General features: G+C 40.8%; 1 protein-coding gene across 12 annotated transcripts in view; it reads left to right on the top strand.

Annotated features, from left to right (window-relative positions):
• The window catches only part of LOC129040956 (uncharacterized), a 73,079-nt gene that overhangs the window by 15,235 nt on the left and 44,879 nt on the right, over window positions 1-12,965 (top strand). For all 12 annotated transcript variants that reach the window (XR_010127074.1, XR_010127073.1, XR_010127075.1 and 9 more), the window contains exons 5-6: window positions 10,152-10,326; window positions 11,671-11,729. Coding sequence is in view for 3 of the 12 variants with exons in the window: in XM_054495911.2 (XP_054351886.1) it covers window positions 10,152-10,326; window positions 11,671-11,729 (234 nt within the window). In the remaining 9 variants the exon portion in view is untranslated. The remainder of the gene's footprint in view (window positions 1-10,151; window positions 10,327-11,670; window positions 11,730-12,965) is intronic.

Below are 12,965 nucleotides of genomic sequence, written 5' to 3'. Positions count from 1 at the left end.
AAGTATTGCATTTATGGGTAGACAGAACTAAAAGAACAATATTTGTCCTACTTTTCAGATGCAAGATTTATCTGACATTATGCACTGAACAGTTTATTATTGAAGTCTACACTAGCCAACTGAACAAGCATTCATCAAATGTCCACGATACCCAGGACATAAGAAGGTTCCTTTTAGAGCATGGAGCCATGCGTATCATCTCTTAATTGTTAAGTGTGTTTTGAAAGAAATAGAAATATGATTGATTTTCTTGTTTTGGCTCTAGAGTGGAGTGCAGACAAAAAAGAATGGAATCACACTGTTTAGATTTGCTAAAATGGAAGGATTGCCAGCAAGATCATATCCCTAGTCTCCCCATAGCAAATGGCACCTGCTAGCTGTTTGCTGTTTTTTTTTTTTTTTTTTTTTTTTTTGAGGTGGAGTTTTCCTCTGTTGCCCATACTGGAGTTCAGTGGTGTGATCTCAGCTCACTGCAAGCTCTACCACCTGGGTTCAAGCAATTCTCTGCTTCAGCCTCCCAAGTAGCTGGGATTACAGGCACCTGCCACCACACCTGCCTAATTTTTTATTTGCAGTAGAGTTTGGGTTTCACCATGTTGGCCAGGCTGGTCTGGAACTCCTGACCTCAGGTGATCTGCCCACCTCAGCCTCCCAAAGTACTGGCATTACAGGCATGAGACAACCTGTCCTGCTTGCTAGTGGTTCTTGAACACACTGAGTTCTGCTTTTTCCTAGCTTTAATGAATGTCTGGTTCTTTTTTTGTGCAGTGTATGTCAGCATTGTTTCGGTAATAAATACATTCTGGGTCTTAGAAATAATATTAGTCACAGGTGCCAGGTGCGGTGGCTCATGCCTGTAATCCCAGCACTTTGGGAGGCTGAGGCGGGTGGAGCACTAGGTCAGGAGATTGAGACCCTCCTGGCTAACACGGTGAAACCCTGTCTCTACTAAAAATACAAAAAATTAGCCGGGCGTGGTGGCGGGCGCCTGTAGTCCCAGCTACTCAGGAGGCTGAGGCCGGAGAATGGCATGAACCCGGGAGGCGGAGCTTGCAGTGAGCCGAGATCGTGCCACTGCACTCCAGCGTGTGCGACAGAACAAGACTGCATCTCAAAAAAAAAAAATAGTCACAGGAAAAAAAATACTGCCTATTTTATAATAATATTTAATAACCCAAGTTATTAAACCCATTAGATTGAGAAAACTTGTGTTCCTGTGATTTTGATGGGGAAGGAATATGGTATGCCAGAATCACTAAATGATGGAAAATGATGGATCAGCTTTTTTGCAAAAAACTTTGATAAGTCTGTTTTTTTCCCCTTCAACTAAATTATATTACTGAGTAATGTTTTTTATAATGTTGTTTTATTTAGGAAAGTAAATACAATGGGTAGGACTCAGCTTCAGTTTTCTCTTATTGTTATGTTTTTGAGACAGAGTTTTGCTCATGTTACGCAGGCTGGAGTGCGGTGGTGCGGTCTCAGATCACTGAAACTTCCACCTCCCAGGTTCAAGTGGTTGTCCTGCCTCAGCCTCCCAAGTCGGTGGGATTACTGGCACCTGCCACTATGCCCAGCTAATTTTTGTATTTTTAGTAGAGATGGGGTTTCACCATGTTGGTCAGGCTGGTCTTGAACTTGTGACCTCAGGTGATCCACCTACCTCAGCTTCCCAACATACTTGGATTGTAGGCATGAACCACAATGCCCAGCCTCTCATACTGTGTTTTTTTGTTTTTTTTTTTTTTTTGAGATGGAGTCCAGGCTGGAGTACACTGGTGTGATCTCGGCTCACTGCAACCTCTGCCTCCTGGGTTCAAGTGATTCTCCTTCCTCAGCCTCCTGAATAGCTGGGATCACAGGCATGTACCACCACACCCAACTAATTTTTTTTGTATTTCTTGTAGAGACAGGGTTTCACCTTGTTGGCCTGGCTAGTCTTAAACTCCTGACCTCAGGTGATCCACCCGCCTTGGCCTCCCAGAGTGCTGAGATTACAGGTGAGAGCCACTGCACACGGCCAGGAGTGGATTAATTTTATGGTTCACCTTTTAGACCATACAGAACAACTTTCTGACATTGCCATGGCATTTGTAAACTGCCATGGAGTTGATGGGAGTATCACAGTGAGGATGAGCAGAGGTCACTCTCATGGTTATCTTGGTTTTGGCTGGCTTTTTTTACTGCAACCCATTTTATCAGCAAGGTCTTTATGACGTGTGTATTGTGCTGACCTCCCTCACCCTGTGACTTAGAAAGTCTTAACCATCTGGGAATGCAGCTCAGTAGGTCTCAGCCTCATTTTACCCAGCTCCTATTTAAGATCGAGTTGCTCTCTTTCAAATGCCTCTGACAGTATTGCTGCTTTCTTTAAGGTTCCTGAAAGGGAGAGAGGAGATCTTAGATTTTTCATTGCTGTGAACCACTGCAAGTATTGAGGAAATATTTACACTTCCAGCCTCATAATCCTGCAGTCATTTGGCACCTGTGAGTGAGGTGCGGGGGAACTGCCCCATACATTCTGGAGCATTCGATCTGGTGGGGAGACGTGTAGTAAGTAGGAGATATTTACAGTGTAAGGTGTTAAGGTCTGGGGTAGAATTAAGTAGAATAAGGGGATGGGGAGGTAGGGGGTGTGATTGGGGCAGCCTTGATGATATGTAATGAGCACATTCTGCAGTTGGCCTCACCTCTTTCTAAAACTTCCACTTTTTTCACTCTCAACTTCAACAATTGGTTCTTTTTTATTTTATAGCAAATTCGTTGGAATTAGGTTTATATATTTTCTTGAATTAACAGAATAATTTAATTTAACATCACTCTCTAGTGTGACTGAAAGCCTCTAATCCTTTACTGTTTTTTGTTTATGGGCACATTTGTTTTTACAGCTATAATAATTATTTCATTTTGTGTGGTTTCTCAAAAACACATGTTTCTTATATCAAAGAGTCTCTATACTAGAGTCCTTCAGATTTGGTGCTAATAACATTAAGTAAGAATTTAAGACAAGTCTTGAGATGTTAGAGGAAAGCCAATCTAAGAACACAGAAATTGATTATTAATTTATTTTGAGTTGACATTTAAGTTGAGGTGTGGAGGTGGAGGAGACAGTTGAATAAATGAGTTTGGAAGTAAGGAGAAAGATCTGGGAATAGATATAATTTTGGATTTTATAGTTGTGTTTTGATAGCAATTGTTGATATTGCCAAAATAATTCATCAATGAGCTCCCTGACAGCTCCCCAACCTTTCTTTCTAAAGAAACAGGATTGACATGATGTGGTGGCCCATGCCTGTAATCCCAGCATTTTGGAAGGCAGATCACCTGAGGTCGGGAGTTCAAGACCAGCCTGACCAGCATGGAGAAACCCCATCTCTGCTAAAAATATAAAATTAGCTGGGTGTGGTGGTGTGTGACTGTAATCCCAGGTACTCGGGAGGCTGAGGCAGGAGAATAACTTGAACCCAGGAGGCAGAGGTTGCAGTGAGCCGAGATTGCACCATTGCACTCCAGCCTGGGCAACAAGAGTCAAACTCCATCTCAAAAAAAAAAAAGAAACAGGGTCTTGTTATGTTGTCTGGGCTGGACTAGAACTCCTGTGTTCAAGTTATCCTCCTGCCTCAGTCTCCTCAGTCTCCTAAGTAGCTGGGGCTACAGGCACATGCCAGCATGTCCAGCTTTGAGCCACTCCCACCCATCATGTTGCAAAATATTTAAATGTTACAGAGGTGTGAGGGAGAGGTGTATATAAACAGCACCATGTAAATTGCTTGAATCTTTTTTTTAGAGTTCTGTTTGGATGTGGCTTCAGAGCAGGGATTAGTCAATTCATTTATACTTTTTTCTTTCTTTTTTTTTTTTTTTTTTTTTTTTGAGGTGGATTCTCACTCTGTCACCCAGGTTGGAGTGCAGTGGCAAAATCTCAGCTCACTTCAGCCTCCATCTCCTGGGTTCAAGTGATTCTCTTGCCTTAGCCTCCTGAGTAGCTGGGACTACAGGTGCCTGCCACCATACCTGGCTGATTTTTTTTTGTTTTTTTGTATTTTTGGCAGAGACAGGCTTTCACCATGTTGACCAGGCTGGTCTCGAACTCCTGACTCATGTGATCCACCTGTCTCGGCCTCCCAAAGTGCTGGGATTACAGGTATGAGTCACTGCGCCTGGCTGTTTTAGTTTACATTTTTAAATTACAATTTTTATACCTATTCAGAAGTAGAGAAAATAGTACAATGACTACTAAAATACCCATTCCTCAATTTCTGTGATCTTTAAGATTGTCCCACATTTTGTTCTTCTGTTCTTTTACCTCCCTTTGTGGGAATATTGTAAAGCAAATCAGTCATCACATCATTTTATCTGTTCAGTGTGCATCCCTGAACAGCATTTATGTATTCCTACACAGCCACTATCTCATCACATCTGACAAAATGAACAATGGTTTTTTGGTATCAGCTCATATGCAGCCCTTAGTTGAGTTTCCTCACTCTTCTTTCTTTCTTTTTTTTTTTTTTTTTTTTTTGAGACAGAGTCTTGCACTGTCGCCCAGGCTGGAGTGCAATGGTGTAATCTCGGCTCACTGCAGCCTCTGCCCCCTGTGCTCCAACGATTCTCCTGCCTCAGCCTCCTGAGTAGCTGGGATTACAGGCGCACGCCACCACACCCAGCTAATTTTTGTATTTTTAGTAGAGACAGGGTTTCACCATATTGGCCAGGCTGGTCTTGAACTCCTGACCTCAGGTGATCCTCCCACCTCGGCCTCCCAAAGTGCTGGGGTTACAGGTGTGAGCCACTGCACCTAGCCAAGTTTCCTCACTCTTACCTGAACAGTATCTCATTTTCTTATTATCTGAAAAATTTTGCTTTAAATCTGGATCCAAACAATCTTCATGTGCTAACTTTGGTTGTTATGCTTCTTGTAATCTAAACAGGCCTCTGCTTACTTTTTAAATTTCCCATTCCATTAATTCTTTGTGGAAATTTTTTTTTAATAGCATGCTCACAAGGTTAAAGGGGTAAAGAAGATTGATCTTGTTGTTCCTGTGTAGATGAAAGTTTAGCCTGAAATGTGCCAGTTTGCAGCAGCCAATGGAGGAGGGTTATTACGGTCATGAGCAGTTAGTAGCAAAAGGCTGCTTCCAAATAGTATTTGCAGGCCAGGTGCAGTGGCTCATGCCTGTAATCCCAGCACTTTGGGAGGCTGAGGTGGGTGGATCACTTGAGGTCAGGAGTTTGAGACCAGCCTGGCCAACATGGTGAAACCCCAACTCTACTGAAAAGTACAAAAATTAGCCAGGCGTGGTGGCGGGCACCTGTAATCTTAGCTGCTCAGGAGGCTGTGGCAGGAGAATCACTTGAACCCAGGAGGCGGAGGTTGAAATGAACCGAGATCATGCTACTGCACTCCAGCCTGGGTGACAAAGCAAGACTCCGTCTCAAAAAAAAAAAAAAAAAAAAGAAAGAAAGAAAGAAAAAAACAAATAGTGTTTAGGTTGTATTCTTTATTGTCTATAATGATTTTCTTTCTCTCTCTTTCTAAGAATATTGAAAAATAGTGTTTATTCTTTTAAGATCTTAGAGTTATTAAGATTGTCTTGGGACCAGGACAGTTAAATTTGCCAAAATCTGGCTGTTAATGATGGGTCATTTATTGTTATTTATTTATTTATTTTTGAGATGGAGTCTCACTCTGTCAACCAGACTGGAGTGCAGTGGCATGATCTCCGCTAACTGCTAGCTCCGCCTCCCAGGTTCACACCATTCTCCTGCCTCAGCCTCCCAAGTAGCTGGGACTACAGGCATCCGCCACCACACCTGGCTAATTTTTTGTATTTTTAGGAGAGATGGGGTTTCGCCATATTAGCCAGGATGGTCTCGATCTCCTGACCTTGTGATCCGCCCACATTGGCCTCCCAAAGTATTGGGATTACAGGCATGAGCCACTGTGCCTGGCTATTTTTATTATTATTATTTTAATTTTTTAAATATTTATCAGCCTTGGGATTCTGATATGTAAAAATGCAAGAATCTTCAAAGATAGAAAACATATACAGTTATCATTAAAATGGGAGAACTCAGAATGTACAGTCATGGAGCAGTGCCGCCCACTAGCCCCCCAGCTAACTACAGCTGCAAGCATGATTCTCATGCTCTCTTGTACCTAGTGTTCAACTAGTGACACAGCTTCTTCACTCATGGGGAAGGGCCATCAGCAAATGGCACTGAAGCATGGGGGCTTGAGAAAGATACCACACACTCGAGGCCATGTTAGACATTTCATGAAAGGATTAGGTGGGTTACCCCTGGTTTTCTGCCCCAGAGTTTATCAAGACTGATATTAAAGTAAACGCATTGTAAGCCACACATACAAGCTGTGGAGTGAAGGAAACAGAGTGACATTTTTGTTTGTCCTGTTTTATAGGCTCTAATTAAATTGTGGCCTTGGATTGGGGGCCGCATTTTGTGATTATTATTATTTTTATTATACTTTAAGTTCTGGGGTACATGTGCAGAATGTGCAGTTTTGTTACATAGCTATACACATGCCATGGTGGTTTGCTGCACCCATCAACCCCTCATCTACATTAGGTATTTCTCCTAATGCTATCCCTTCTTTAGCCCTCCACCCCCTGACAGGCCCCGATGTGAGATACTCCACTCCCTGTGTCCATGTGTTCTCATTGTTCAACTCCCACTTATGAGTGAGAACATGCAGTTTTTGATTTTCTCTTCTTTAGTCTGCTAAGAATGATGGTTTCCAGCTTCATCCATGTTCCTGCAAAGGACATGAACCCATCCTTTTTTACACCTGGATAGTATTCTATGGTGTATATGTGCCACATTTTCTTTATCCAGTCTATCATTGATGAACTTTTGGGTTAATTCTAAATTTTTGCTACTGTGAATAGTGCCACAATGAACATACTTGTGCAGGTGTCTTTATAGTAGAATGATTTATAATCCTTTAGGTGTATGCCCAGTAATGGGATTGCTGGATCAAATGGCATTTCTGGTTCTAGATCCTTGAGGAATCACTACACTGTCTTCTACAATGGTTGAACTAATTTACACTCCCAAAAAATAGTGTAAAAGCATTCCTATTTCTCCACATCCCCTCCAGCATCTGCTGTTTACTGACTTTTTAATGATCGCCATTCTAACTGGGGTGGTTTTTATTTGCATTTCTCTAATGACCGGTGATGATAAGCCTTTTTTTCGTATGTTCTTTAGCTGCATAAATGTCTTCTTTTGAGAAGTGTCTGTTCATATCTCAACACTTGATTTTTTTTTTTTTCTTGTAAATTTGTTTAGGTTCTTTGTAGATTCTGGAAATTAGCCCTTTATCAGATGGATAGATTGCACAAATTTTCTCCCATTCTGTAGTTCGCTTGTTCACTCTGATGACAGTTCCTTTTGCTGTGCAGAAGGTCTTTAGTTTTAGTTAGATCTGATTTGTTAGCTTTGGCTTTTGTTGCCATTGCTTTTGGTGTTTTAGTCATGAAGTCTTTGCCCATGCCTATGCCCTAAATGGTATTGCCTAGGTTTTCTTCTAGGGTTTTTAGGGCTTTAGGTCTTACGTTTAAGTCTTCAATCCATCTTAAGTTAATTTTTGTAGAAGGTGTAAGGAAGTGGTCCAGTTTCAGTTTCTGCATATGGCTCAAGCAGTTTTCCCAACACCATTTATTAAATAGGAAATCGTTTCCCCATTTCTTGTTTTTGTCAGGGTTGTCAAAGATCAGATGGTTGTAGATGTGTGGTTTTATTTCTGAGGCCTCTATTCTGTTCCATTGGTCTATATATCTGTTTTGGTACCAATACCATGCTGTTTCAGTTACTGTAGCCTTGTAGCATAGTTTGAAGTCAGGTAGCCTGATACTTCTAGCTTTGTGCTTTTTGCTTAGGATTGTCTTGGCTCTGTGGGCTCTTTTTTGGTTCCATATGAAATTTAAAGTAGTTTTTCCCAATTCTGTGAAGAAAGTCAATGATAGCTTGATAGGGATAGCATTGAATGTATAAATTACTTTGGGCAGTATGGCCATTTTCACAATATTGATTCTTCCTATCCATGCGCATGGAATGTTGTTTCATTTATTTGTGTCCTCTCTTATTTCCTTGAGCAGTGGTTTGTAGTTCTCCTTGAAGAGGTCCTTCACATCCCTTGTAAGTTGTATTCCTAGGCATTTTATTCTCTTTGTAGCAGTTGTGAATGGGAGTTCACTCATGATTTGGCTCTCTGTTTGTCTTTTATTGTTGTGTAGGGATACACATTGATTTTGTATTCTGAGACTTTGCTGAAGTTGCTTATCAGCTTAAGGAGATTTGGAACTGAGACGATGGGGTTTTCTAAATACACAATCATGTCATCTGGAAACAGAAATTTGACTTCCGCTCTTCCTATTTGAATACCCTTGATTTCTTTCTCTTGCCTGATTACCCTGGCCAGAACTTCTAATGCTATGTTGAATAGGGGTGGTGAGAGAGGGCCTCCTTGTCTTGTGCCAGTTTTCAAAGGGAATGCTTCCAGACTTTGCCCATTTGGCGTGATATTGGCTGTGGGTTTGTCATAAATAGCTCTTATTATTTTGAGATATGTTTCATCCATATCTAGTTTATTGAGAGTTTTTAGCATGAAGCGGTGTTGAAATTTTTCGAAGGCCTTTTCTGCATCTATTGAGATAATCATGTGGTTTTTATCACTGGTTCTGTTTATGTGATGGATTACGTTTATTCATTTGTGTATGTTGAACCAGCCTTGCATCCCAGGTATGAAGCTGACTTGATCGTGGTGGATAAGCTTTTTGATGTGTTGCTGGATTCGGTTTGTCAGTATTTTATTGAGGATTTTTGCATCGATGTTCATCAGGGATATTGGCCTGAAATTTTCTTTTTTGTTGTGTCTCTACCAGGTTTTATCTGGGTGACGCTGGCCTCATAAAATGAGTTAGGGAAGAGTCCCTCTTTTCCTATTATTTAGAATAGTTTCAGAAGGAATGGTACCAGCTCCACTTTGTACTTCTGTTAGAATGTGGCTGTGAATCTGTCTGGTCCTGGACTACTTTTGGTTGGTAGACTTATTAATTACTGCCTCAATTTCGGGACTTGTTATTGGTCTATTCAGGGATTTGACTTCTTCCTGCTTTAGACTTGGGAGGGTGTATGTGCCCAGGAATTTATCTGTTTCTTCTAGATTTTCTAGTTTAGTTGCATAGAGGTGTTTATAGTATTCCCTGATGGTAGTTTGTATTTCTGTGGGATCAGTGGTAATAACACCTTTATCATTTTTTATTGTGTCTGTTTGATTCTTGTCTCTTTGTTAGTCTGGCTAGCAGTCTATCTATTTTGTTGATGTTTTCAAAAAATCAGCTCCTGGATTCATTGAATTTTTGAAGGGTTTTTCTTGTCTCTATCTCCTTCAGTTCTGCCCTGATCTTAGTTATTTCTTGTCTTCTGTTAGTTTTTGAATTTGTTTCCCCTTGCTTCTCTAGTTCTTTTAATTTTGATGTTAGGGTGTCAATTTTAAGTCTTTCCTGCTTTCTCTTATGGGCCTTGAGTGTTATAAATTTCTCTCTAAACACTGCTTTAAATGTGTCCCAGAGATTCTGGTATGTTGTGTCTTTGTTCTCATTGGTTTTGAAGAACCTCTTTATTTCTGCCTTAATTTTGTTATTTACCCTCTAGTCATTCAGGAGCAGGTTGTTCAGTTGCCATGTAGTTGTGTGGTTTTGAGTGAGTTTCTTAATCCTGAGTTCTAATTTAATTGCACTGTGGTCTGAGAGACTGTTATTATTTTTGTTCTTTTGCGTTTGCATTTACTTCCAATTATGTGATCAATTTTAGAATAAGTGCGATGAGGTGCTGAGAAGAATGTATATTCTGTGGATTTGGGTGGAGAGTTCTGTAGATGTCTATTAGGTCTGCTTTGTCCAGAACTGAGTTCAAGTCCTTAATATCCTTGTTAATTTTCTGTCTCGTTGATCTGTCTAATGATGGGTCATTTATACTTACCTTTGCTTTAAGTCTGTTTCAATAGTTGGTAAATATGTTTCTAGAGTTTTTCCAATTAAAAAAAAATTGACCTGCACCTTGCTTTGGAATGTACTAAAATCTGATTTCAACACAAACATAATCTTCTGAATCGTTTTGGTTGTGTTCAGCTGAAGCCTTGGGGAGCACTGAAGCCAAGGCTATATCGTACCAAAAATTTGAAGCACATGTGAATGTGGAAGGACTACCAGAAAACATTCCTTTCAGAAGACCCTCATGGTATGGAATCCCAAGGCTGGAAAACATCTTTCAAGAGGGCAATCGAATTAAATTTGTTATGAAGAGGTAAGATGATAATCTGCAGAAACAAATTCATTGTCTTCCCTAAGGAGAGATTAATTTGACAAAGATGGGCCTTTTGTTCCCCTTTCATCATGACTTCTTTATATTAAAATTAACATTTAGATTCATTTATTGAACAAACATTTATTTAGTATAAGCGTCAGATGTGCAAATTTGGGTCTAGCAGAACCGTGTCCTTGGGAGGCTTAATACTAAGAAAAATGCAATGAAGATTTATTGAACATTTTTTGGGGAGAAGGCAAGGATGGCACACCCAGATCAGTCACTTGTGCATCCAGAAGGGAGGCAGTGTGTTTCAAATATGAGTAAAGGCAGAGAGGAGTCAAATATGCTCACATCTCTCACATCTTCACATACATTACCCATTCTTTGTGGAGTGAGGGGTGCCATGTGGTTGTGGTGGGATTGCTTAGATAGACTTTTGTGGCCAGAGGAAGGCCTTGGATCCTACAGAAGCAGTGGCAGTCATTAAATGGTCTCATAGCAGTTTCCTCTTAAAATACTTTGGATCTGCCCTTTAGAAGAGTTATTCTGCTTGATTTTGAATGGAAACACATGGGTAGTTTGAGTGTTGGGGGTAGGAAGAGAAGGCCTCTCTCTGTTCGTGGAAGGAATGTTGAAGTGGGTAGAGTCTTGCTTACTGATTGAGGTTGTGCATCTGTGTATATTCGTTGGGACTGAGTTATAAGGGAGAGGAAAGGTTTAAGATGATACAGCAAACACCTTCTGGCTGTGCTGTGGGACAGTTCATCTTAAGATTCAGAAATATAATTGAGCTGGTTTGGGGGAAAAGTGACTTTTGCATATTTATCTTACAAAAAAGATGACTTTGCAGACATCCAGTGGTCTCACCTGAATGTCTGAAAATTGCTATTTTCAAAATTCAAGTCACCAAAATGAATTTTTTTCACTGTAAAATGAAGGCAAAATGGATTATGTTTAAAAACTGGCCAGGTGCAGTGGCTCATGCTTGTAATCCCAGCCCTTTGGGAGGCTGAGGTGCGTGGATTACCTGAGGTCAGAAGTTGAAGACCAGCCTGGCCAACATGGCAAAACCCTGTGTCTACTAAAAATACAAAAATTAGCCAAGTGTGGTGGTGCAAACTTGCGGTCCCAGCTACTCGGGAGGCTGAGGCAGGAGAATAGCTTGAACATGGGAGGCAGAGGTTGCAGTGAGTCAAGATTGTGCCACTGCACTCCAGCCTGGATGACAGAATGAGACTCTTTCTTAAATAATAATAGTTAGCAGTGCAAAGCTGTGTGAGAAAGACCTGTAAATATCTTCTAAATGTTTTATTATAATATTAATATCAACTCTTTTTACAGACCAGAACTTCTTACTCACAATACAACTGAAGTCACTCAGCCAAGAACAAATACAACAGGTAAGATAGTTGTGAAATCCTTTTTAAAAGCACAGATTAATCTTGAAGCTTTTAAAAATTAATCTTTTAAAATGATGGAACTGCTGCTGCTTTCACCTCCCCAAGAAATCTTTTGCAGAAGCTCAATATAGGCACTCTGTGATTTATCAATATGAACAGATGCAGTGTAGGGGTAACCCAAGATTTTTTTTTCTTTCTTCCTTTTCTTGATACAGAGTCTCACTCTGTCACCCAGGCTGGAGTGCAGTGGTGTGATCTAGGTTCACTGCAACCAGGCTCAAGCAATTCTCCTGCCTCAGCTTTCCGAGTAGCTGGGATTCCAGGTGCATGCCACCATGCCCAACTAAATTTTGTATTTTTAGTAGAGATGGGGTTTTGCCATGTTGGCCAGGCTGGTCTTGGACCCCTGTCCTCAAGTGATCTGCCCACCTCGGCCTTCCAAAGTGTTAGGATTACAGGCATGAGCCACCGTGCCCGGCCTAGTTTCTTTATTAGAGCTCTAAGTGTACCTTTCTTTCTTTCCCATCTTTTTGTTTGCCATTGTGCATTGTCAGGGTAAGTGGCCACAATTTGTAGATCATCCACTACCTTAGGAACTTATGCTGCCAAGAACTAATAAATGGCCATTTAGTATGAAGTTTTGTATTGTCAGGAAATAAGTGTTGGGAATCAAGTATGAATTATGTGTGTGTATTAGGTGTTTACAAATTTGTGCAGTTGATCATTCTCATGAATACTAAGGTGAATAAATGTTCTCAAGTTGGGTTAATGGGTGTGTCCTGAAATACTGCTCCTTCAGCTCTCACAGTACCTTGGGGCAATTACTTAAGGTCAGTCAGTGTGCCAAATAGATTTTTTGTGGATTATGGCATGGAAAATGGTTGAGAAATTCTGTAGTAGGGTAAGAAAATTATCCTTGTCCGGGAGTTCTGCAGTGGAGAAGACAAAACTCAGTGCTTAACTCATAGGTTAAGCATGGGTTTTTTTGTTTGTTTGTTTTGTTTTGTTTTGTTTTTGAGACGGAGTCTCACTTTGTCTCCCAGGCTGGAGTGCAGTGGCATGATTTCAGCTCACTGCAACCTTCGCCTCCCGGGTTCAAGCAATTCTTCTGTCTCAGCCTCCAGAGTAGCTGGGATTACAGGTGCATGCCACCATGGCTGGCCAATTTTTGTATTTTTAGAAGAAATGGGATTTCACCATGTTGGCCAGGCTGGTCTCAAACTCCTGACCTTGTGA

This window comes from Pongo pygmaeus, chromosome 6 (assembly GCF_028885625.2).
Source record: "Pongo pygmaeus isolate AG05252 chromosome 6, NHGRI_mPonPyg2-v2.0_pri, whole genome shotgun sequence".
NCBI classification, from domain to species: Eukaryota; Metazoa; Chordata; class Mammalia; order Primates; family Hominidae; genus Pongo; species Pongo pygmaeus.
This window is presented reverse-complemented; position numbering and strand designations above follow the sequence as displayed.